Raw genomic sequence first — 25,062 nt, forward strand, 5'->3', positions numbered from 1 at the left:
TCCTTAGCAACGATATTGTTATTTCTTTTCGCATCGTCAACACAGGCGTTAATAGGTTAGCCGCTGTCTCCGATATTTCACGAACGCTACGTTTTTTCTGAACTGTACATTGCATTAACAGGTATGTGTGAATTCTCAAGTTCCCATATATTACACATGTCTGCATTCATGGATTTGCGTCTGTATTTGTAAACGATCTTAGACATAATAAAGGCTAACGCATTTTTTTAGTAATATAAAATTGCATGAACAAGGCAAGCTCACTGCGAAATGATGCGTTGCTTGATGAGATCCACCTTCGTGGCTCGGTATTTCTCGTTGCAAGCGTACAGAAGCTGTTTCTATCGCTCAACGACGAATCTGGCGGACACGTTGACAGCTGACGAGGCAAGGAAATGCTCGCCGCTCAACACGAACAACATAATATGTAAGAGAAATGATAATTTTCCTCCAATTTAATTGCATAATTGAACTAAATGTAAAGGCAAAATAAGCTAAGCCAGATGCTTGAACAGGCATTGAATATTTCACACATTGAATACGTTAAGCGTAAAAATTGTTTATCTCGAGCAATAATTGTTGTAATAAGCGAATGAAAGTATAAATCCGCTCAAAATAGTGGCGCGATCTAATTTCTCTCGCTATCAGCCACATCCATGTCGCAACCACATGCGGTTCCGGCAGTGAACGCGACTGCGACCTCTTCGACGGCGGCGCCATTGTTGGAAGCAAGCCCTGAGATCGCCGCTGAGGACTTCGACATTCCTGCGACCAAAGTGATATCGCGTGCAGATAAATCGCCATTACCGTTCGAGGAGATTCCTGGACCGGCGATATTGAAACTCTGGGAGAAATACTGGCGATACGTGCCGCTGCTGGGTACGCAACTGTTTTGCAGTCTGCTAATCAACAAATTCACCCAGGGTACGATTCCTCGTAGTTCAGCCGCGCAAAATCCGAACAGCCGTCTTCGTAATCGAAGATACGCGAAAGATTTTGTGCCGTCAGGCGAAGAGATGGAAACGAACTGCGTTTTGTGAACTTTCCAAGCTCTTCGGGTTTTGTGCGAATTGTCTCCTGGACCTTGGAAATAACATGCAGTGCAAAATACAAGCGCGGAACTTGTTTATATTTACACATACATATACTAGGAAAAGAGCATGAATTGACAAATTTATAATAAATTACATGTTCCTGTGTTTTTCACTATTGTTGAACAGTGAAGTAGAAACGTAATAATAATCTTGAAAATTAAAAGGCATATTCTGACAATTTGACGCGTTTGTTACAGGACGATTATCCTGGAATCGTAATATCACGCCGATCAAGTACCTGTTTGACGAGTATGGATGCGTCGTGCGAATCAACGGGCCATTTGTTAGTGATATCGTCATGATTCACAGGTGAATGTTACGTTCCTTGTGCACTTTTTTCCCCACAATGCTAATCTGCTGGTCTTATTTCAGGCCTGAGCATATAGCGGAAGTTCTCGAGCAGGAGAGTGAGTCGCCTGTCCGCAGCGGCATCGACATTCTTCAACATTACCATCTTCATCATCGCAAATATCGCTCTGCCGGAGCGTTCTCGCTGTAAGCACGACATGATTAATTTCACATATGAACGCGACTATCAAAACATTGTTTATTTGTTTATAAATTAAATATAAATTCACAAGAAAATCATATTCTTGTCACACTTCATTCTACAGAGAAACTTTTAAGAAAAAATTCTATTCATTGTATTGTTTACATTTACATGTTTCCTATTACCTTGTTATATCCACGTGATGTAAGACACATTTGACAATGTAAGGTATAATAATTATGAAAATCTCATGAAATGTCAGGCAAAGTTCCGAATGGTTGGAAGTAAAAAGGAAAATTGATCAGCCGTTCAACGACGCTGTCTGGAATTATTTTGAGAAACTGGATGAGGTGTCCGGAGAATTCACTAACAGGATTCGTGAAATATGCAATCGACAAGACGAGGTTTGTTGGACGCTAATGAATAATAAGCAATAGCTGGGGTGACGGAATCACTCACCTGTCTGAGCCTGCTGAACTGGAGAAGTATTTCAGTTGAGTCAAATCGGCAGGTGCCGGCGACTTTTCACCGGGATCTCACCGCCTGGGGTATAGAATGTTTCTACGTAACAATGTTCAACAAACACCTTGGCTTCCTCGATCCCACCTCGAGGTCGGTGGACGAGACCACGAAGGTCATTAATGCACTGATCACCGCTCACACGTACATGAGCCGCTGCGAGACCGGGTTTCAGGTATGGAGATTCTTCGAGACTCCGTTTACCAAGAGGCTCTTCTCAACGTGTGACATCCTTAACGAGTGAGTCGAGCGATCTTGTAGAATTTTAGGAAGATTTACCGATCGTATCTCTCTATTTAATTATATTAGTCGTACAAAGACAATTGTAATCATATTTTAACACATTTTGTATCGTAATTTTACATTTGTAGATCTCGCTCTGATCAATTTCTTTAACTCGTTTGACATTATCTGTATGTTACTTGTTGATTTTGCTCATTGTGGAAACACTAATTACTCAACGACGGGTCTTTTCTTAGAATCATCGGAAAGTACATTCGCCGAGCGCAGAACAAATTGCAGGCTCTATCGCTGCCAGAGCAGAAAAGATCCGCGAAAGAAGAGGAAGGTGCTCCGCTCCTCGAGAAGATGCTGATACAGCGTATCCACGTGGACGACATCTCCACCCTCTTGATGGACATGATGATCTTGGGCGTTCAGGCTGTAAGGCCTGAAAGTCAACGCGACTTTATTGTAAAAACATAACCGTCTCGGTGTGAATTTTTAGGTCGTCAATTGCGAGGCGTTCCTGATTTACTTCCTAGCGAAGAATCCCAGGGCGCAGAAGCAGCTATACGACGAGATAATCTCCGTTTCACCTAGGGCAAGCATCTTGACGAGGGAAAGTCTGAAGAATATGCCATATTTAAAAGCATGCGTGAAAGAAAGTCTCAGGTAAAAGCATTCTTCTTATAATCAAATGTATTTCACAAATTGAACGAAACCATTTTTCCCGAAGACTTACCGCTCATGCATCGGTATTACTACGTGCGAAATAATATATTTTTTTACAAAAGACTGCGACCTGCATTTCCCTACTTGACGAGATTATTGTCGTCGCCGATCACGTTACATGGATACACAATACCGAAGGGGGTGAGTCGTAGATTGCACTTCGATTGCGGGCGTGACGCAAAACAACGACCCGCAAGTACGACAAATAATTTTCATTTTGTGCAGACTTTCGTTATAATGGCGAATCAGATAACGTCGCAGCGCGAGCAGCTCTTCGAAGATCCCGAGAAGTACCGGCCGGAGAGATGGTTGAATCAGGACGAGCACGCGCACAACTTCTATCAGGAGTACTCGTGTCTACCATTTGGATACGGCGCGCGATCCTGCCTGGGTAGAAACATGGCTGAGACGCAAATGACGTTGCTTATCGCGAAGGTCAGTAAATTTCACCTAATGTGAACGTAATAAAGTAATTTCGGATTTTTTAAGGATCACACACAAAATTCCGTAAGAATCGTAAGCGTAAGGAAATCGACCAATCCCAATCGAGTATTCGGCTCTTCGTAATAATGGAGGGGTTACGAAGAGCCGAGTGCTCGATTGGGATTGGTCGATTTCTTTACGCTTACGTTTTAAGTTCTTGCGGAATTTTGTGTGTGATGGCCTTTAGACTAGATGAAGCGATTATATCTTTATGTCGTAATAATTTCAAAATAACGTATGCGTTTTGGTGTTCTGCCATCCTTTGCGCACATTGTTTTATGAAATTATAACGACACAAAAATATAATCGTTTCATTTTAGCGGAAAAATTATTTATTACACTATCGAATGCATTCATCTTCCTTTCCAGTTGGTGCGAGAATTCGCGATAGAGTACGATTACGCCGATATCCAAAGTCGATTTCTCATGGTGAACGTGCCGAATCGGCCATTACGCTTCCGATTCGTAGACAGGAAATAAGTTGAGCAAGAGTCATACTGGAACTCTCAAGACAATTGGAAATATTCAGAAAGAGAGCGAAATAATGAATCGACTTTCATACAGTACTTTCATGCAGATTACATTACACAGGATTATGCTGCTGTAAACAAGTTTGTGGTAAACGAGGTGAATACGAATACATCAATCGCGTACACCGCGTTTTACCTTACACCTTACGTATCGTTTTATCGGCAAAATAATTTTAGAGTTACTTCGAAGCGTGTATTTTACGTTTGTATTCGATACGAATCAATTTTTTGCTAACACGTAAGAATCGCAAGGCAACTTTGTATCGATTGTCGTTGCGAGCTGTACGTCAAAATAAATGTCTTTTTTGTAGTTTACACTGATGTCATGTAATCTTGTTGATTTCAAGTACAAAATACACAAAAGTATCCTTGGGACACATTTATTAACAAGTTACAGTTCTTTCGTGACCACACACTACACACACACACAGCTCTATATACAATTATTTCGTGAAAATGCAACTAGTGAATTCTTACCTTAAGCGTAACTCGTTACTTTTCTCATTCGTTATCCATTATGATACGTATGAGTGTCATGTACGAGAAAACAGTCGAAATGTACTGAAAGACAATGAACATCATGTTATTCGCGATTCGCCAAATCATCACCTGAATTAATCCACTGACATTGCTGGAATCGTACCGACGTGTAATAGTTCATCGACAAGGTCGGCAACGCGCACGGGATCGAGATAGTGACTGGACGTTGGCTCCTCAATATGACGTAAATCAGGATCTTCTGCGCGATCAGGTCATCGTTGTACCACGGCGAACTGTAAGCGGCCAACGCGACGTCGCCGCTCTAACGAGAACATTCAAGGAGCGAACGTCGATTAGAACATCGTCACCTCTACCTTACAACGTGCAGCAACACGTCGTAGATCTTGCAACAATCTCGTATTATTCGAGCGACTAACCGTGTTGATGACGTTATCCGCTGGCCAAGCGTACATGTAGAGCTCCATGAAACCGCACATGGCCATCATGAGAAACTGAGCCTTTACCGACCACGAGTAACGCTACTCACGCGCAAATATCGAGAAAACAACGTATGTAAATATTAATGCATCAATAAAAGAAAACAAATGTTTCGGTAAGTTTTACGGTGTAGAATAAATCGCTCGCTAGTGAGTGAACCAAACGCGAGACTCGTGCAACGTCACACGCAATGAAGTTCCAGCGTCACACGATACTTACGCTCATGAAAGTGAGACAACCGAATATCACAACGCCAGTACTGAAGGTTACGCATAACAGTGCTATGTAACGAATCGCGAGCGCCACTTCTTCCGCGTACCTGCAAACAAATGATTTATTTTTAGGGCCCGTGTCTCGTTACTTGAAATTTGTCTCACGTGAAATATTTAGATATAAATGTAGAGTTAGGTTTAAGTTCTCTACTTGAGTCACACACGATATATGCGGCATTACGTTTACAATCACGATTTAGCTGAAAGATTCACATCTATCTCTAAATTCAACTTTTACTTAAGGCAAGTTTCAAGTAACCGCTATTAATACAGCTCCAGAAAGTGCTATATCGCACTAGACGCGATATCGTAGAATTATAGAGCGCGATTTCAGCCCCAGACTAACATAATGTCTAAAATCGGGACGTCTTAAAGATCATCTTTAAGATGTCTTTCAGATGATTTACGTATAAATATCTTTAAGGCGTCTTAAAGATTATCTTTAAGACGTCTTATGTCCCAATTTTAGGCATTATGTTATCTAAGACAATTCATATTTCATCTTGCATCGCTGACAGTAGTGTGCTCGCTCAGAAATTATTCTCTCATTCTTTAAAATAATTCTCTTCGTCTCTCGACTCCCTTCCCTACAACTTCCACGTTTCGACAAATACAGATTTTTTTAAAGGATGTCCTCTGCTCTGTGATATCTTGCGATTAGCTTTTCTTCCGTGTAGTTAATCCAATATTTTCTTTTAAATTCATGCACCTTAACGCAAAATAATGTAACATTCACAGCCTCCGTCATGTACCTGAGCAACTCGTAGTGCTCGCGCGTGCACTTGATCAGCTCCTTCACGTCCGTCACCATGCGGAGTTGCATGGACAGGATGTCGAATCTCGCGGCTACGAACCAAAGCAGCAGGGCTGGGAAGGTGTTGGCGCTAACCTGCATCGCGCTTTGAAAAGCAATTACTATGTGATGCGCGTACATGATGGTCCTGAACGGCTGTTGCAACACGTTAAACGGATATCTCACATCGGCCGGGAACGGTTGCGGCATAAATACCGGTGTGAAAATCACGGCGGCGGCTGTCATCATCAGCAAAGTAAGCATCATACCTACGGTAATCGTTATTGTCTAAAAAGTAACGCAAATAGCGCTCACGATTCACTCGAGACGTGGTCGTAGGAGAAGAATTTTTGGGGACACGACACATTTTAATAATTAAAAATATAACAAAAATAATTCAAATTTTGCGCGTACATACCATAAAACAGCCAGCATTTGTCGATATATCGTTGAAAAATTTCTTTTTCGTACTTTCCGGCCCGCCGATTGTAATCCTCCATCTCCAAAACTATGAGCTACATTTTTCAATATTATACGTATTTATTCTTTCACACTTCTTCATATTTTTCATATTATCATCATTTTATATGTACACTAACAGTCTTTTGGACATTCCTTAATTTCTAATTCGTCTAATCATGCATTATCGGAACAATGTCACGCGACCAATCGACACGGACGCGAAGTCTTACTTGCAGACGTTCGTCTTGAGCAGCAAAGAGTATCATCTGCAGCGGGATTTGCAAGATAGCGCCCAACTGGCAGCCCAACTTCATCACCAGAAGCGAGTCGTCGCTGTATTCATAAATCGTCCATGTCGCCATGACGGAAAAGAACGTAGAGTTTGCGACACAAAAACACCGGATGACCTTGCGAAGTAGTCTCTGCCACGTGGTCGCGTTTTTCGGAAGTGGCCAGCAGCAGACGGACGTCAGGTAAATCTTCAGGAAAACGAACACTCCATCCAGCGTTAGTTTCTGCTTCGCAGTCATAACACGGAGTCTCTCCAGACCAGAAATCCAGGAACTGACACGGCACGAGTTCCGAACACCCCTTCGCGATATCCCCTGAGATAATTCTCCAATCCTCTATTCGCTATCCGTAAACGCCGAGCGCGTCTGCGTGAAACTCGCGAGGCACCGAATAATGAATGTGCGGTATACACAATGTGAATCGTAACAGCCGTGTGATTTTGCGGGTGACTGCAACATGCGCGATGCATAAGCGAGGCTCTCAAGACGACGCCGACATTAGACACGATTGCATTGAATTCTAATTCAACCGGTCGATTAAATGACCGCGGCTATATCAGTTTATTTTAATTATTATTGAATTAATTGTCGATTAGCGCTACAGTTAATTGAGAGAAACTGTAGAAAAATTCGATTTTAATATTTCAAGCTCCCATGATCCGTCTATAGCTGTGCAATATTTTAACACGAGACACACACAAGTGTGTAGAATCGGACGGGACTAGAAAGCAACACATGAGGTCTGTTCTTTTCAGCTGAACTATCTGAACTGGTGCAATAAGTTGGAGTAAGACAAATGTATTTTGTTTCACTCTAACTTACTGCACCAGTCCGCACCAGTTCAGCAGGCAGTTCAGCTAAAAAAAAACAGACCTATCGTGGCTGGAATCGCAGAGACCTCTCTGCATTCAGAAATACCAAGTGGCTTATTTCCAGACGCTTTACCTACCGCGTTGTTCATTATTCCATCGAAATCATCGACAGAACACCGAGGGGAGGCTCACGGTGTTGCGATTTCGAATGCTATCGCTATTGTGGATTTATTACTGGCCGGGGAAATTGTTTTCAGTGAAGGGACTCGCGCACTCCTCTGCTAGACACCTCGCCGTCGACTGCACTCCCCGTTCGTATGAAAGAGCTGTTCAATTAATTATACGCAAGGAATATAACGTTGCCGACGCACCACCTTCACTCACTGCGGTAAAGCGAACGTAATTGCGTAACAACACGCGTTCGTTTGTAGTTAAGCTCACCACTGTGAGATATAATTCGCGGTGAGACACGGGGGCTTCCGCGCGAACCCTCGCTGCGAGTACGAGCTAGTTCGATTGCGGTGAAGGTGGTAGAGTTACAGAAATGAAGTAAAGTGAATTTCTTGGAATCAGCGGTGATACGACAAAACACACGGCAATACGTTGTTCACATTTTATTAGCTAACACTTCAACAGCTTTGTTTGACATTAATTCGTGCTTTTTTATCCTTAATTTAGGTTAATTATAAATAAGTTCCTCGCTGTTAATTTTATTCGAGAATGTGATTTTTTTTTCGATTGTCCGGACACGATTGTTGCACAGAAGATACTCGTCCAGGGTGAAACGTACGGCGCGTTGTTCGACTAATTGTCGTCGTCCTCGAGTAAGACTCGGAAACTGGTCAAGTAGGAGAAGGCAGTCGTGACATACTAGAAATTATTGAAAACATTGTATACAAATGTTTCCTATTTTCTTTTTCTTATATTTTATAGAGGATGTCCCAGATCACTTTCACAAACTCTCGTGAGGCTGTAGAGCGGATTGAGATGAACACAAAAGTCCTATATCTTTCTGCGATACTCGCAATAATAGTTGTGAAATTAATTGTGAAAGATTAAAAGGAAAAACGCGCGCTGAATGGTCGGAAGAGGTCGCGAAACCAGTAATATAGCACGCGGATGTCAACGCGCGGTGATTGGAAAAACAACGCATCACTGCCGATGCTTATATCGCTACACTCCTACATCTCGCCTTGGCGCGATGCGGCAAGACGTAGGATCGCAATGATATAAGCACAGACAGTGGCGCGTTGATTTACCATTCGCCGCGCGTTGACATCCGCCTGCTATATTACTGGGACGTGAGTACTCCTCCTTCAACCAATCACTTCGACGTGCGTTTTTCCTTAATCTTTTACAATTAATTTCTCGGTTATCATTGAGAACATCGCAAAACGGTGTGGGACTTTTGTGTTCATTTCAATCCACTTTACGTTCTCACGAGAAATTGTGAAGGTAATCTGGGACACCCTGTATATGAGTGATCATATAAGTGATGTGTCGTATAAAATGTGTCGTATCGTATTCATAGACATAGACTTGGTTTATATCGTGCACTTAATACGCGTATTAAATAGTAACTTTCTATCAGATAATCTTAATATCGACAATGCATATCAACGACGACGCAGTCAATCATTACAATACGTTTTGTTGATGAGTATTATACTAAGATGAGTATTATATTAAGATTATCTAATAGAAATTTACTATTTAGTACGCGTATCAAGTACACGATGTAAACCAGGGCATAGTAAGAATAAATCGAGCATTCGATTTTTTTTTAAGAGTGGGGGTAGAAGAAGAGTTTTGAAGAGAAATAGAGCACACGTAGAAAAGGACAGACGACAACGACTGTATCTCCTTCTCTCTCTGTGCGCCAACGCAGTAAGATAAATCACGTCTATTAGTCACATACACAGACTTGAAACTATCCCCACCTTCTCTCATTAGAAAGAGACGAGGATACAGTCGTTGTCTTCTCTCTCGTTCTACGTTGACATTATGTCTTGGACCTAACACTCAGTCTATTCTTACTATGTCTATGATCGTATTAGAGAACACGTATCCCTATGAAACGTAACCAATTAAGACGTAAGTGACTGAGTAACTTATCTATAAGGCCCGATCTACAATAGATGGAGTAAGGAGTAGGAGTAGGAGTAAGACGAAATAGAAATAATTGATTTCGCTTACTCCCTTATTCCAATAATGCGTTGTCTACAATGGCAGTAGGAGTAGGAGTAAGACGAAATAGAAATAATTGATTTCGCTTACTCCCTTATTCCAATAATGCGTTGTCTACAATGGCAGTAGGAGTAGGAGTAAGAAATGAGCAGTAAGCAAATTGACCAATTCCATTCTCACGATTCAAGAATAATCGATTATGATTGGTCCATTTACTTACTACTTATTTATCACCACTACTCCTACTGCCATTGTAGACGACGCATAAAAGTTTTCCCGTCTACATCACATGGAGTAAGCCTGAATTAAGTAGTAAGAACTGGAGTAAGGGAGTAAGCGAAATAAATTATTTCCATTTCGTCTTACTCCTACTCGTACTCCTTACTCCATCTATTGTAGATCGGGTCTTACACATTCCAAAATAATAAAAATAAAAAATTGATAGAAACAAACGATAATACCAAACCGATAAGTATAATAACACTGCAAGAGTGTATTTTCTTCTCTTTTCCTTTTTTTTAGCATAGAATGGATTGCGAAAGTAACTCAATCGACAAAATTAACGGTAAGATCAGGGACTCACAGATGCGTAGTAATTTAACGAAACGGTCGGAAGCATGCAGGGTACGTGTACAGTTACTGGACGTTGGCCGCGCAACAAAGTGTATACGAAATTCTTCTGCAAGGCGACCTCTCTGTTATACCACATCGAGTCATACGCAGCGTGCGTAATATTCATGCTCTAAAATGTCAATTTCGGAATTGCACCGAAGTTCTGTTGTCACGTTCGCGCATTTCGCGTTCCACATTTGTTACACAAGCGTAACTTACCGCGCTTAACAAATGATCGGCCGGCCATGCGCACAAATACACTTTCGCAAGGGACGAAATGAAGAAGATCAAGAATGTCGATTTCACAGCCATCGGTTGTCGCTATCGGAAACATTTACAACGTACAATTTAAATCTGCGGCATGTTGTGTTATCACCAAAAGACACAGACGTGTTCTCGAAATCGACGTGAGTCTACACGATGCGTATGAGGGTGATTTCCGGATGGAATGTTGGCATGAAAGAGACTTGCGTTAAAACAAGGTGTAGAGATCGCGAAAATGTTTGGTGCTTAAAGGAACAAAACTTTTAAAAACATACATTCCTTTCTCTGTTAAATATTATTCTTGTATTTAGGTCTCTTGTTATATGATATCAAGTGTTATACTCACGCTGAGGAAAGTGCAACCGGTAAAAATGATCACTATCGTGCTGACAGTTAAAGACGCTAGCATTACGTAACGAATAGAGAGAGACACTTTCTTCCCATACCTAAAAATGTTTTTTTTTCTAAACTAAAGCCTAGTGATCACATTATTAAAATGAAAATTACAAAAGGAATTGTTTAAGTCTCAAGTATCAGTGTGGAAACCAAAGAACGTTAAGATCTAATCTATGCAAAATTTATAATATTACTACGCTTCGAGGAGCAATGAAAATTATTTTGATATCAAAAGTAGTAATGAGCACAAGAGAGAGAACGATTAAGTCTTTGATCTCGAGCTTTCTCGTCGTCACATTATGTGAAACGTCGCTCGAACGATTCAACTTTGAACAGACTTTACGACAGACTTTTAAATAGAAACTGGTTACTCACCCCAATAATTCTTGATGTTCCACCACACACGCGCGCAGCTCTTCGAATTTCGTGACTGCCCGAAATCGCTCGGACAGTATGTCGCACCTCGCCGAGACAAACCACAAGAGAAGCGCGACGAAGATGTTAGAGCACACCTGCGTGTAGCTCTGATATATGACTAATATGTGGTGCAAATAAATGATGGTTTTCAAAGGTTGATAGTCCACGTTGAACGGGTACTCGACGTCCATAGGGAACGGATGGGGTTCAACCAGGGGGCTGATGGTGAGCAGCAGAGCGGTAACGGTGAAGGCACAAATCGAGCACACGTAAACCGATTTGCAGTTGTCGATGTAACGGTGAAAGACCTCCCTCTCCTTTGGTTTCGCCCGCTTGCAATAATCCTCCAATTCGTAAATCACATACTGCAATTGAATCGCCATTGTCGATTAAGCGAAAACGGGTCCGTGGTGTAAGAACTTAAATGGATAATCGTTCATATCACAGGCCGGTTGTTAATAATGTGATTGCAATCTAACACATTGTTGATCAATCGTAAGGATGCAACTTATATTTCGCTAGTCGAATATTGTTGGAAGGAAATAACTGTTTAAAGGGGAACTATTTAAACTTTACAGAACAATTGATAAAGATCCGATTTGAAATTAAACACAATATGAATCGAATTAAATATAAATCAAATTAGCAATATCAATTTGATTTATATTAAATATAAATTATAAGTAGCAAATTAGCAAATATCAAATTATTAATATAAATTAATGCTGCAATTTTAAATAGAATCGTAAGACTTTCGTAACTTGCTTTCGTAAAATTCGTAAGAACTTATAAATAGATCTACAATTCTATGCGTATTCTATATTGTACGATTATTTATAAATATCGTAAATTAATCGTGAAATTGTACATATTTACAAATAATCGTACGATACATAGTACGTATAGAATCGTAAATTTACTCATAAGTTCTTACGAATTTTGCGAGAGCAAGTTATGAATTTTATGATTCTATTTAGAATTGCAGCATAATTTTAAATTTCATACAATTAAATAAGGTATAGCAGGATAAATTGAGTAGCGGGGGAATTTGGATAATATTAAGCGTTTGCGACAATTTCAGAAAAATATAATATATAGGATAAAAATATGAATATATAGAATACTAATCTCAAACATAAAACAAGGCGTCTCGTATTTTTCTGAAATTGTCGCAAACGCTTAATATTATCCAAATCCCCCCGCTATTCAATTTATCACGTACCCTATAAATCAAATAACTCACTTTTACTTAAACGCCTGCATTTTAAGAAAAAAAAGACAGTCGAATAATCATGACAACGCTGAAAACAAAATAATATGTTAATTCCCTCAAACAAATTCCAATAACTCTAGCTAAAATAAATGTCAATAGTTTACAATAAATATTCAAGGGATACAATCAAGGAGTATACAAAACGACGTGTATCGTCACTCAGAGAATCGTGCAACTTTTGGTACGTCGCATTCTCTCACGCTTGGATGCATAATAATCCTTAAAAATGACGAGTTAACACGCATGCGGCATGTGCTTACACATAACAAAGCTAAAGACAAAACCATGAAATAATTACACATCTAAGAGCGCGAAATTTACGCAATGTCATTAATCGTTTAAATTTTAATTCGCATGAAAATCCTCTAAAGATTGATTAACTCTTTAAGTATCACTGATATCAATAGAGACCACTTAGGATCGGGCAGTTGAAACTTTATAAATGTGCTATTTAGAGTGTTTCGACAATATTTCATTAAAAAAAGTTACTAGAATGTTCCATGAATTATGCGCCTTAAAGGGTTAATCTAATTGAGTTGCTGCAATTGAGAATTTCGATAATAACGAAGCGCACGAAGTCAGTTCCGTTGTCGTGAGAGAACGAATAGCAACAGATATCATTTTATCTCCGTTATATTCGATCTGACACGATAACCAAGACGACACTGTTCGCACGCCGATCGCTTACTTGCAGTCGATCATACTGTATCGCGTAGCAAACGATCTGCAACGGGACCTCGACGGTAGTGCACAACTCGCAGCACAGTTTCATTACCAGAAACACGTTCGTGCGATTGCTGTAGATCGTGTGCACCATCACGACCACCATGACCATGCCGTGCAGCACGGACAGCCAGCGGAATATTTTGTTGCGTATTCTTTGGCATGTCGTGGCGGTCGGCCGTAACGGCCAGCAACAAGCGAACAACAGATCCGCCTTCAAAAACGCAATGAGCTTCTCTAAGGTTCGCGTATCCGCCATGAGAACAATCGTTGAAACTTCCCTCTTGGTGTTCGTTAACGATTTACGCGCGTATCGCACGCGACTCGCCTGAGCTTTCGTGAGGGAGAAAGAGACGAGGCGGCGAACGCATAGCACGACGAACGCGTATTTAATTTACCACCCTCGCGCTCAACGCACGGAAGAAACGTGCGAATTTCTCAAGCCCGCAACTCCTCGCGGCTATACATTACATAATGGCTATACAGCCATTTACAGCTGCACGCCGGAATTACAGGTCGCAACAAAAGCGTATGAGTTATTCAATCAACACATGATGTATCAAGATTCCTTTCCCGCAATGATACATTCGTCTTCTTATTTCCCCGCCAGCGTGATAAGCGGAATTACCGCAGTTATTACCGCGTTATTAATACATGGGGGTGATATATAGCAGTAACAAGGAAACGTATGGAAATAACGTAAATAACACCATAGTCAGTATAAATAATATGAGCGCAAAACAATGCTAGTACGGTCGATCGAATTTTTTAAGTTGTGCATCTAATGCGATCCAATTTTCGTCGCATCCAGTTGCATTTGCACGTAATTACGGCCAAGTCTTTCTTGCGTTGCTTTTGAACAACTGAAATGTTAACTATAAGGTGAATATTAATGACTGTAGTTATAAGATATATCAGTGACAAGCATTTATTTCCATGCAAATTGCGTTACACAAATGAGATTACCTTAGTTTTGAAAACTTCATGGTGAACGAAATGAACGCGTGTTTAAATACATCATTCGCGTATATCGTATTAGGCACCTTATGTATTATTTTACTGGCAAAATAATTTTAGAGTTATGGTGAAGTATGTATCTTATGTTATGAAAAATAATTTTTCCTCAACTGAAACCTTGTGTGATTACATTATTAAGATTAAAATTACGCAAGGAATTCTTTGAGTCTCAAGTTAATTTATTCGTTGCGTTTGCGTAGGGAAATTTTAATTTACGATAAATAAGACTGAAAGGAAAAATGATCAAGTTAGAGAAATAACAAATGTGATTAAATTATATGGAATTGTTTTACTCATACTCTATTGCTATACAGAGTTGACGCGATTCTACACACTTATTAGTTGCGTGGTCGGAAAAAACCCCGAAGAAAAAAGCAGCCCTTCGTATTATCTCACCTTATCTTCAGAAAGAATTATTCGAAAGGTCGTCAGGAATGAAAACGCCGTCGAGATGTACTGCAAAATTATTTCAAATAACACGGGAAAACATGTAAAACATGCAAAGTATCATATGTGCGAAGTACATGATCTTTCAAGAATAAAGTTTATTCGCTTAAGGAGGTATTCGGAAGCCACAAGAAGAATGCGAAAGTACTGTTTATTTTGATGATTCTATCGCGTCAATCCCAAACGTTTTTTATTACATTTATTACATTTCTCATATTGCAGAGAATGTACACAAATAAACTTGTCTTAGATAGTGTTCCTTGCAGCTTGTCCAAAGACTCTCCTGTGCTACAATGTGCGAAATAATTCACAAAAAAGAACGGAACACTTGATTGATGAAAAGAATGTGTTCGATGCGATCGCTTACAGAGGAATAATGTTCGAAACTTAAAGCCGTCAGTAAACCGGGAACAGTTATAATCACAGGCCGCTGACTCCGCAATAAAGTGTACAGCATGATCCTTTGGGAAGGAATTCCGTGCTCATACCACAGAGATTTGTACGCGGCGTTGCCGATGTCGGAGCTCTAAAATATTTTCAGAAGTCTCCAAATTGTGCGGCACAATAGGATTGGTTGATACCACTCGTATCATGAGACTCACTATGCTCATCAAGTGATCAGCCGGCCAAGCGCACAGAAATACCTTCACCATTGACGAAATGCACACGATGGCAAACTCTGCTTTCACGGACAATGGTAGCCGCTATTTGAAAGAAAAAAAGAAAGAATTGCGGTGACGAATGATTCATTTGGATATTCTGTCATGGCGTTTGTCAAAATAAGAGGATCAAGCAGTCTCTTAAACCGATAAAATCGATAAGTTCGACACAAGCGTGACTCCGAAATTAACATTATTACTTAACAATACTTAACAGTATTACTTAACAATACTGAGGAATAAGCCGAATATATTTCGTTGTTTAAAAGTATTATGTGTATACACACGCTGAGAATGGTGACACCGCCGAATACTAACGTGAAGGTGCTAATACTGAGCGACGAGAGCACTACATACGTAATGGACAAACTCATTTCTTGGGCAAATCTGTAACGATACATCGTAGCGCGCTGTATGATCTGGTGAAATCAATTCTGCAATTAAATATATACAAAGAGGAGACAGCACATGGAAACATCTCGTAAATCTCGTAAATCTTGTCGTATTTTTCGACTTTACCCACCAACAATTATTTTCACTTAAAATGTCCGTTGAATACCCGCAGACAAAATTTTGATCGTTATGCGAGAAGCATAATGATGACATAAATAAACACTGAATGCAAAGTCAGTCGAATTCAGTAAAAAAATTCTTACGCGATTAAATCTTGAGTACTTACGACTATCACAAGCTGACATTGATATTAACTATTGACGGATACTCTATGGTAATTAACAACATACCTAAGAAGCTCCTGATGTTCCCTCACGCATATTTGCCAGTCGAAGTATTTGCTAGCCTTGCGGAACTTAATGGATAGAATTTCGAAGCGCGCTGACGTGAACCACAGTAGAAGAGCAAGGAAAGCATTGCCGGTCGCTTGACAATAAACCTGATACAACCCGAAAGTCTGGTGGAGGTACACGATCGCCCACAACAGCCGCTGGTCGACGACGAACGGATACTTTATCACGAGAGGATACGAGTCGATACCACGAAAAAGCGGCTCCACAATTGAGCCGACGAACGCGATACTCATTATGCTTAACGTCACCATGTAATAGCGCGTGCATTTATTGACGTACCTTTGAAACACGTCTCTCTCATACGGCTTCGCTTGTCGATAGTAATCTTCCATCTGTGTGATCACACTCTGCAAAAACACAAGATTTGATTTCGAGATCGCGCCGATCCCTTCGATCCCGACTGAACCTTATTTAAACGCCAACATTGTCCATTGGAAACAATATTCTCGGCGTCGATTTCAGATATTGCTATTCAATTGATTTTGTTGGGTCATCAACGAGAGAAAAGCGTTTTCGATTTTCGACAAGACTAAATAACTAACTAAATATTACATCAGTTTTGTGTCGAATTTAAATTATTACTAGATCATTATTCAACTCTCTTGTTATCATTAGAAGGAAATAGTATTTGGATTTGTAACACGACTGATTTTCTGATTTCTAGAAAGCGTTGCAAGAGTTTGCCTTTTAGGGCCGGTTTTTCAAAGCAGTTTAAACTTGGATTCAAGTTTAAACTCTATTCTAACAATGCGTTTGTTTTATTTAAACAGAGTTGAAGTTGAAATCTAAGTTTAAACTATCATTGAAAAACCGACCCTTAGACTTCTATTAAACATGGAACGTTCGAGTGACAGCTCACGATTTTTCAACGAATAAAGCGAGATTGTAATAACAAGTATAATCGAAATTAAAGTAATAATAATGAAAAAATATATCCAGCTCAGCGGATGATTCCACTTGGTGACTTACTTGCAAACGGTCGTGCTGCAGAGAGAACAGCAAGATTTGCAGCGGCACCTCGAACATGATACCCATCGCGCAGGTCGACTGCATGAACATACGCACGTTCTCGACGTGGTAAATAATCGTGTAGGCCAATTCGGCGACCAGCAGCATCGCGTGCAAACCGGACAGCAGACGAAACAATTTGTCACTCAGAATCTGGTAGTTGGTTGCGCTCCGAGGCATCGGCCAACAACAGGCGAACTTCAGACCCAACCTCAGGAACATGATAATCTTCTCCAACGTTAACCCTTTCATGTCGGTCGAGCTCGCCTCTCCCGTGGCGGACAGATATGTCCGCATTGAACTCCTATGGAAGCCGGGAGTATCGTCTCTTCCGCTGCGTTCTCGCAATTCCGCGAAGAACGTTCTCGCTCGTCATAAATGAAGAAAACTCGAGAGGCGAGGATTCACTCGATTTCATTCTTAACGCTTCTCCTCCCGTCCTTCCGCCAACAACGCGGAATACCCCGCGTATATTATGTAGCATTTAGCGATGATTATTACTCACCCTTATTTTCCTCTCTTTCCTCTCTTTGTGCGCGAGCGTGCGGATTAATAAGTTATAACACTGGCAAGAATTACGCGCGAGTGTGCGCCGCTACAATGTTCTATAACGGCTCCTTTCTTTCTTCCTTCCTTCCTTCTTGGGATTATTATTGCGATATGCGCTGCTTCGAAATAATATCGCGGTAGCAACACGCGGACTTGCAATGTTAAGGGTTTTATTAAACGTAATACCTCGATGTGCTTATATTAGATCTTACATCCGACTTACAATCGTTTATACTTGGCAGGAGGGAACGACACCTTCAAACGCGTGTGCGTTCCTTCGAGATGTGCTATCATAGAATAGAATCGCGATTTTTATTACATGTAATTTACGCTTCGTATGCGTTTACGTTATCCTTTGCATAGTCTTCAGGCGAGGAGAAAGTTTTTTTTTATTTGAGAACCTTTGAATTATTTTTTAATTACCTTTTTGTCAATTTTTTCCATTTCCTTCAGATTACAATCACGTTAGAAGGAGATTTAGAAAAGGCGTAAACTCTTGAATATCAGCAGAAATCTACAGTTGCAAGTAAATTTTCGCTTACAGTTGGATTTACGACAATTAACCAATATTAATCGAACTCGGAAAAGCTCGAGAAATACCGCGGCTGTCACTAAAAAATATAAACAACCGAGCTTTGGGTTCACTTAAGATCGTTCTATTTACTTGACCATAATTTCCGTATTGACCTTTTATTTCAATTAAATCTGCATTTGTTTCGTATAATAATTAATAATTGCTCCAAGTGATACTTTAAGTAGGAATATCTCCTAACTTCTCGCTGTATGCAGTGTTGCAAATGCGTTAAATGCGATCGCCCAATATCGTTCGCAGCGTCACAAAATAGGAAAACCCTGCGGAAACAACCTAAAAATCCAAATAATGATGTAAGAAAGCGCTTTAACAGAATATAATAGAACGTATGCAGAGAGTGTCTCACTCATGTATTTCATAAAAGAAGTCGCATATTTTACATAAAATGTCTTTTACAAAGCCTTGTGATATCTCAATTAATATTAAAAATGTTTACTTGACTGTTAATAACTTTTCAATTTAGTTTTTTATGTGGAGTATAAGATTTTTCTCATGATATACATGAGTGAAATACTCTATACACATAGAAGGGAAATGTGAGCATCGAAATGTTCTAAATCATCGAATCTAAGTTACGTGCAAAAGAGGAAAGTATATCGTTCCTTGTTGCATACACCGAACAGTGCATAGTATTACAGTTTACAGTTTATAAATTAGTGTATTAAGTTTTTAAAAATTAGTGTGTTAAATTTTTATGTATTATGTTTAGTGTATTAAAAATTAGTGTATTAAATTAGTGTATTAAACTTTTGTATTAAGTATTACAGTTTATAAATTAGTACCTGAACAGTGATAATAAAGAGTTGACGTAAAATGGCAAAAGGATACAATAGTGGTACAATGGCATTTTAGGGTACAATAATGTAGAGATTAATAAATGTCTATGCAAACTATTACAATAGATCATAAGAAAGTGTTAGTGTAATTTTTTTATTGATATTTGAAGTTAATTTTGAGTTAATTTGAAGTTAATTTGAAGTTTATTGATATTTGAGATTGTTTTTGAAAACATTGGTCTAATATATTCTTTTTACACATCATATAGGTAACGTACTTGACAACCTTATGGAATAAACGTGAATTAAGATCAATGATTTCTCGCGCGCGTGATTACTATACAGAGCACAAAATATATTTTTTATATGCAAAAGATACTTTTTATATAAAATTAATAATCTTTCTAGTATATACAGTTCACAGAGTCCCGAGCAGCTTAGAGAAAATATAGAGTGTAGAAATCGTCAGAACTATTGCTTGGCAACGATTTTGACGCATGCACGCAGAGGATGATTGTCTCATGTACACCTTTCTCTTTCGCAAGCAACTTGGACACATTTTCGCTCCACAAGAGACAAAGGTATTCCTCTCCCATGTATATCTATTTTAAGGGAATGTCAAAATGCTCGACAAGATGAGTATACGCTTACATTCCCGAAAAAGTTGACGCAGATCGCAGGTATAACGGAAGTGACTTTAACATTAACCGATTTCTGACACCTTTGTATAATCATGCAAACAGTTCGACGTACGCTCGACGTCGCATATATCCACGGAGAATCGTAGATTCGCCAAGAAATTTCATAAGCCTGTAACAAGAATTAAAATAAGAGAAAAGACAAAATCGCGATATGCTGTTTTTTTTATCGAATATCAAAATGTATCTGTTTAATTGGTGTGATTGTCGTTAAAAGATAATTAGAGAACTAACCATGTCGGTCATTACTTCCGCTACCCAGCAGATGATATAGAGTCTTAAAAGGGATAACAGGATGATGGAAACGAACTGAATTAACTCCCACATAGGCACATTCTGTGGAATGTACACAGGATTAAATATAACGGTAAAGCTTAGTGTCTCTGCATCTGTGTAAGGTACTATGTGTCTGTATAAACAAATTCCACATGACTCGTTAACACTTAGTAAACTTGCACAAACGCAACAGAAATTGTAGAATTTAACGAGAATATCAACGCGACCATCGTTTAGATACAAATGAGGTGCGAAAGAAATGCGGAATACAGATTGCAATAACGAAGATCGAAAGAGAGATAGTTTTGAAACGATTGAAAAGATTAAAGAAGTGGCACTAACCGTTGCTTCTTTACTTATTTTGTTTTTTTTTCTTTTTTTAGTGTCATTACTCGTGTTAAACGTAATTTATACTCACACGTAAGATCAGCAAACTCGAGGTTATCGTGTTGATGAAAGCGATTGTCGTCGATTTGATGATCAAAAAGCTGGCGACGCTTCCGCTCTCTTGTGCGTAGCTAAATTGAAATATCACAGAATAACGTAGCCGTAAGCACAATAATTTTCACCGATTACTATTACTACTATTATAATAAGAATATAATATAATATTCGAGATGGCGTCTCAACGTACTCGAGTGCATTCTGATGAGCGTCGATGGCAGCTCGCAGCTCAGCGACGGAGAACATAGAATGCATTTTCATACCTAGCATACGGAATTTGAAGGTGGCGTTCCACAGTACAGTAAATATCATTACATCGACCTGCACCACCTTGGAGGCTTGCACGATGGTGCAGGCGTTCTGCACGTAAACAAGGTACCAAGCCCAGGTTTCCGACATGGGCAAAGGAAAAATAGCGTTGAGGGGAAAGTTTCTGAGCTTTCTCTGCGACAATATCAACGGTGCAAGTATGTACGATCCTCCACAAACAAAGTATGATGTTATCATGCCGCTATAAATTATACGCAAGTAGAATCTGTATTTTTGTCTCAGGATCTCCTCATATGGCGAGCTGCGCTTGCCGTCGGCACATTCTAACTCGTCTAACAGCATCTGCAAAAATGGTTATCGTTTCACGTCGCATTTTGTCTAGCAAACGCAAATAAACTCGACAAATGAGGAACATAAGACTTTTAAGTAATAAGTGAAAATTAAAAATTGAGCGTGAGTTACGCAATAAAAAATAGTGATTGCAAATATTGGTATTACAAATCAAGTAATGGAATAAATGCTCCTAAATTGAAACATATTTAAATTGTATCTTAAGGCTTCTTATATATAATATCTAAATTTTGAAAGGAATAATGCCATTAAGAGCCGATGCTAAATGTTTTTTGCAAATGTTTATAATGGGGAGGATAATAATGTTTATAGTGTCAAATGCACGCGCCGAAATATTATCCGATCTTTACAACGTACACGATGAATCAATCTTTTCCACTAACAAACTGACCCTAGATTCCCTAATATTTTTCTATAATTATTATAATTATTACACCCTCTTTATTTTAATGTTTATCCCACGCGCATTGAGTTGCGAAAAAACTGCCTCTCAGACTGGATTCGAACCTGAAACCTCCCCACTATCCGAGCAAGACGCCTTTACCTATTGGGCTACCAAGGCTTCGACAGTAAAATAGAATCAATGCGCATGGGAGAAACATTAAAATAAAGGAGATTTAATAATTATAATAATTATAGAAAAATATTAGGGGATCTAGAGTCGGTTTATTAGTAGAAAAGATTAATTCATCGTGTACGTTGTAAAGACCGGATAATATTTCGGCGCGTGCATTTGATACAAACATTATTATCCTCCCCATTATAAACATTTGCAAAAAACATCCAGCATCGGCTCTTAATGATTATTCATACATTATATATACATTATTCATACATTCATACATTATATATACATTATTCCTTTCAAAATTTAGATATTTAAACTGTGTGATATTTTTTTTTGATAATGAAAAAATAAAATTCAAAATCCAAGAATTTAGTTGAACGAGGGAAGAGATTCGTGGATTTAAAAATCTGAAGAATATGTTGGTTTTTCGTCTTGATAGTAATAAATCGCTCAGTTTGTCTCTGCCCTTTATAACAACGTCTATATTTTAAGACACGAATTGGCAATTAAATCGTGCAAGATACTCACCCGAAGTCGTTTCTCCTGCGCCACACAATAGACAATGGTACTAATCATCTCGAGAACGTACATCAGCTCCACTATGGCTTTCATCATGTTGCCGAAGTCGTTTCGATAATACATTATGCCCTTGATGAGCGCGGGTATTAGGCAGAAATCATTCACCAAGTTGATCAACAACAGTGCTTTGTAAAAGATAACTAGGAGTCTGCTAACTCCGTCTTCCAACGGCCAGACTCTAGTCAGTATTCCGCAAACGCGTAACGCACGTAACAACTTGTCGTTTTTTATGAAGATACTCATGTTTTCAGTACGTTCTTGTGTGTGCACGATCTATATCTCTTCAGCTTCCAAGCGAATTCTAGCTCTATCTAATTACTTTTACTAATTACCATTACGAGCACAGCTACGTAAATTTACGCAGCAGCATGCGCAAATACACGATTCTGACGTAGTCCACTGACGACGAGCTAATCGCCCGTACTTTATATTCATAGATTACATCGAGCAATTAGACAATCAGAAACGCCGCTTAATAAGACGGTTGCCTTTAACGAGTGTGAGAAACTAGGCATTAACTTCATTAATGGACGAAGTCGTTAAGTTCTCTTCGCGGGACATTAATTCTATCATAATATGTTTCGCTGAAAAGTAACATCAACTTAATTTTTCGTCTCAAATACTTCTCAATTCTTTCGTAGTCGAATTTCACTTTTCGAAAGAGAAGATTATATGTGTAACAATGTGTAATAATGTGGAAAAACAAATTTACATTAGTTCTCTCATTAAGAATATATATATACAGGGTGTCCCGCCACTACCGCATTATCTCTTAAGGACTTCCTTCAATCAATACAAAAGTCGCGATAATATGCGAATAATCGCGAGTATTATTTTTAATACGACACACATATATACAGAGTGTCCCGCCATTACCGCATTATCTCTTAAGAACGGATTCCTGAGATAACTTGAAGAAAAAAATTCTAATGCAAAAATGTCGAGGCTATAATACTTTCTAAATTATAAACGATTAAAGTTGACCAATTATACTGGCTAAAGTACGCGCGCTCAGGTACGGTACAACACACAATGATACAGGTGCATGTACATGTCGTCCCTTTTCCAAATATTGATACGGAAGTTCCATACATACAATAACGTATGTAATAATAATTTGCCTTTTCTATCATTTAAATAAACATCGCAAATAATAACAATTTCGTCGAAATGTTATGAATAAAATATCACACAATACACTTATGAGAATCAATAAGCTGTCACACATTTGACGTTTCTTTCAGAAATTTGCAACTAATTTTATATCTTATGCAAATTCTCACTTATGTGCATGCACCTGTACTATTGTGTATTATACCGTACCTGAGCGCGCGTACTTTAGCCAATATAATTGATCAACTTTAATTATTTAATAATTTAAAAAGTATTATAGCCTCGACATTTTTGCATTAGGATTTTTTTCTTTAAATTATCTCAGGAATCCGTTCTTAAGAGATAATGCGGTAATGGCGGGACACTCTGTATATATGTGTGTCGTATTAAAAATAATACTCGCGATTATTCGCATATTATCGCAACTTTTGTATTGATTGAAGAAAGTGGTCTTGAATTAACACAAAGAATATTAGTCGAGAAAATAGAAAAAAGCTCTAGTCGTTTATTTCGCGCACATTTTCGCTCGTAAACTTAGTTACTTAATTGGTATGACAAAGAATTAAAACATGATGAAACACATACACAAATTGTAATTCCGATAATCGTTAGAGTCTGTTTCATTGTCAACTTCTACTTTTACGTATTCATAGATGTAATCGAAATATGTACAACACGTGTCGCACCATTAGCCGTCTTCGCGTGGGATTGACGCGGATTTAGAATTGATCATATTTGCAAGCCATCCTCGGCAAATATTGCTCGGAAGGTTGTCAGGTAAGAGAATGTAGTTGACAAGTACTGCAAGTACACAAATACAATTTCATTCATCTGAATAATGTTCCGTGAACTCTAATTGAAATTTGGTCCGAACGCTAAGATCAGCCGAATCATATTAGCGACAGTATCAGGTAACTTACGGAGGCGTAGTAATTGAGCGAAAGAGCCGGTAGCATGCACGGAACGGACAGGATCACAGGCTTATGGCTTCGCAACACGACATACAGCAGACTCTTCCGTAGAGATATTTTCTCGTTGTACCACAACGAATCATACGCAGCGTGGGCGATGTTACTACTCTGAAGCATCGAGGTGTAAAGATGCATTTCGATATACTGCACTGAAGGGTATCTCAATACACATATTAGGACCTTAACTTAGTTTCCGCCCGTAAATGTTAGATGGCAATGCAAACAGTTCTAGTAGTCATTACTAACGAAACAGGTAGTTTGTGATTAATTTCGACATTTCTCGATAACATTCAGTCAGCATACACAATTATTTTCCTAAACAACAATTTCTTTTGCTTTGTGAAAAATGGAACGCGATAAAGTGTTTTTTCGACATGTGCTTTTGCACT

General features: G+C 39.1%; 6 protein-coding genes across 8 annotated transcripts in view; 1 reads left to right on the forward strand and 5 right to left on the reverse strand.

The window, feature by feature from the left end:
- The first annotated feature begins 254 nt into the window (after positions 1-254).
- Positions 255-5,218, forward strand: LOC116850514 (probable cytochrome P450 12a5, mitochondrial). 2 transcript variants are annotated; one of them, XM_032828885.1, is made up of 11 exons: positions 255-427; positions 649-924; positions 1,292-1,403; positions 1,467-1,589; positions 1,847-1,988; positions 2,096-2,343; positions 2,583-2,766; positions 2,831-2,997; positions 3,120-3,198; positions 3,283-3,492; positions 3,910-5,218. In XM_032828885.1, the coding sequence occupies exons 1-11, from the start codon at positions 271-273 to the stop codon at positions 4,018-4,020; spliced, it is 1,809 nt and encodes a 602-aa protein (XP_032684776.1). In that variant the 5' UTR covers positions 255-270; the 3' UTR covers positions 4,021-5,218. The 2 variants fall into 2 exon arrangements, with proteins under 2 accessions (XP_032684776.1, XP_032684777.1); XM_032828886.1 differs by having other exon boundaries at positions 649-879.
- On the reverse strand, positions 4,482-6,988 carry LOC116850523 (odorant receptor 49b-like). Its single transcript, XM_032828907.1, has 7 exons — positions 6,806-6,988; positions 6,532-6,628; positions 6,073-6,382; positions 5,268-5,367; positions 4,988-5,089; positions 4,714-4,872; positions 4,482-4,631 (listed from the first exon to the last, which is right to left on the reverse strand). Exons 1-7 carry the CDS (start codon positions 6,935-6,937, stop codon positions 4,572-4,574), a joined length of 960 nt encoding a protein of 319 aa, XP_032684798.1. The 5' UTR covers positions 6,938-6,988; the 3' UTR covers positions 4,482-4,571.
- Positions 6,989-8,294: 1,306 nt separating this feature from the next.
- On the reverse strand, positions 8,295-13,939 carry LOC116850520 (odorant receptor 49b-like). Its single transcript, XM_032828903.1, has 6 exons — positions 13,515-13,939; positions 11,512-11,918; positions 11,087-11,186; positions 10,696-10,797; positions 10,448-10,606; positions 8,295-8,547 (listed from the first exon to the last, which is right to left on the reverse strand). The coding sequence occupies exons 1-6, from the start codon at positions 13,806-13,808 to the stop codon at positions 8,482-8,484; spliced, it is 1,128 nt and encodes a 375-aa protein (XP_032684794.1). The 5' UTR covers positions 13,809-13,939; the 3' UTR covers positions 8,295-8,481.
- A 1,014-nt stretch (positions 13,940-14,953) lies between these two features.
- On the reverse strand, positions 14,954-17,845 carry LOC116850544 (odorant receptor 30a-like). Its single transcript, XM_032828950.1, has 6 exons — positions 17,448-17,845; positions 16,416-16,825; positions 15,960-16,059; positions 15,616-15,717; positions 15,381-15,539; positions 14,954-15,022 (listed from the first exon to the last, which is right to left on the reverse strand). The coding sequence occupies exons 1-6, from the start codon at positions 17,781-17,783 to the stop codon at positions 14,954-14,956; spliced, it is 1,176 nt and encodes a 391-aa protein (XP_032684841.1). The 5' UTR covers positions 17,784-17,845.
- Positions 17,846-18,029: 184 nt separating this feature from the next.
- Positions 18,030-23,481, reverse strand: LOC116850519 (odorant receptor 67a-like). Its single transcript, XM_032828902.1, has 6 exons — positions 22,539-23,481; positions 21,012-21,433; positions 20,796-20,895; positions 20,336-20,437; positions 20,055-20,213; positions 18,030-18,900 (listed from the first exon to the last, which is right to left on the reverse strand). The coding sequence occupies exons 1-6, from the start codon at positions 22,830-22,832 to the stop codon at positions 18,838-18,840; spliced, it is 1,140 nt and encodes a 379-aa protein (XP_032684793.1). The 5' UTR covers positions 22,833-23,481; the 3' UTR covers positions 18,030-18,837.
- Positions 23,482-24,184: 703 nt separating this feature from the next.
- Positions 24,185-25,062, reverse strand: part of LOC116850518 (odorant receptor 67c-like) — a 3,741-nt gene continuing 2,863 nt past the window's right edge. For both annotated transcript variants that reach the window (XM_032828900.1, XM_032828899.1), the window contains 2 exons: positions 24,623-24,781; positions 24,185-24,503 (listed from right to left, as the gene is read on the reverse strand). In XM_032828900.1, coding sequence (XP_032684791.1) covers positions 24,432-24,503; positions 24,623-24,781 — 231 coding nt within the window. In that variant the 3' untranslated portion in view covers positions 24,185-24,431. The remainder of the gene's footprint in view (positions 24,504-24,622; positions 24,782-25,062) is intronic.

The sequence above is a fragment of the Odontomachus brunneus genome, unplaced genomic scaffold (assembly GCF_010583005.1).
Source record: "Odontomachus brunneus isolate Ranch 3 - 2012 unplaced genomic scaffold, Obru_v1 Obru_scaffold_148, whole genome shotgun sequence".
NCBI classification, from domain to species: domain Eukaryota; kingdom Metazoa; phylum Arthropoda; class Insecta; order Hymenoptera; family Formicidae; genus Odontomachus; species Odontomachus brunneus.

Excerpts from the sequence above, each read along its gene's own strand:
- LOC116850519 (XM_032828902.1), bottom strand. The coding sequence starts at position 22,832 with ATGAGTATCTTCATAAAAAACGACAAGTTGTTACGTGCGTTACGCGTT. Across the intron at positions 21,434-22,538 it reads CGCAGGAGAAACGACTTCGG|ATGCTGTTAGACGAGTTAGA; the intron begins GTGAGTATCTTG and ends CCATTTTTGCAG. Across the intron at positions 20,438-20,795 it reads CGAGTTTGCTGATCTTACGT|AATGTGCCTATGTGGGAGTT; the intron begins GTGAGTATAAAT and ends TACATTCCACAG.
- LOC116850544 (XM_032828950.1), bottom strand. The coding sequence starts at position 17,783 with ATGCGGACATATCTGTCCGCCACGGGAGAGGCGAGCTCGACCGACATG. Across the intron at positions 16,826-17,447 it reads TGCAGCACGACCGTTTGCAA|AGTGTGATCACACAGATGGA; the intron begins GTAAGTCACCAA and ends GTGTTTTTGCAG. Across the intron at positions 16,060-16,415 it reads GAACATCAGGAGCTTCTTAG|ATTTGCCCAAGAAATGAGTT; the intron begins GTATGTTGTTAA and ends GTATCGTTACAG.
- LOC116850520 (XM_032828903.1), bottom strand. The coding sequence starts at position 13,808 with ATGGCGGATACGCGAACCTTAGAGAAGCTCATTGCGTTTTTGAAGGCG. Across the intron at positions 11,187-11,511 it reads GAACATCAAGAATTATTGGG|GTATGGGAAGAAAGTGTCTC; the intron begins GTGAGTAACCAG and ends AAACATTTTTAG. Across the intron at positions 10,798-11,086 it reads CCGGTTGCACTTTCCTCAGC|CGACAACCGATGGCTGTGAA; the intron begins GTGAGTATAACA and ends TGTTTCCGATAG.
- LOC116850523 (XM_032828907.1), bottom strand. The coding sequence starts at position 6,937 with ATGGCGACATGGACGATTTATGAATACAGCGACGACTCGCTTCTGGTG. Across the intron at positions 5,368-6,072 it reads GAGCACTACGAGTTGCTCAG|GTACGCGGAAGAAGTGGCGC; the intron begins GTACATGACGGA and ends ATTTGTTTGCAG. Across the intron at positions 4,873-4,987 it reads CGGATAACGTCATCAACACG|AGCGGCGACGTCGCGTTGGC; the intron begins GTTAGTCGCTCG and ends TGTTCTCGTTAG.
- LOC116850514 (XM_032828885.1), top strand. The coding sequence starts at position 271 with ATGATGCGTTGCTTGATGAGATCCACCTTCGTGGCTCGGTATTTCTCG. Across the intron at positions 1,404-1,466 it reads GATATCGTCATGATTCACAG|GCCTGAGCATATAGCGGAAG; the intron begins GTGAATGTTACG and ends GTCTTATTTCAG. Across the intron at positions 3,493-3,909 it reads TGACGTTGCTTATCGCGAAG|TTGGTGCGAGAATTCGCGAT; the intron begins GTCAGTAAATTT and ends CTTCCTTTCCAG.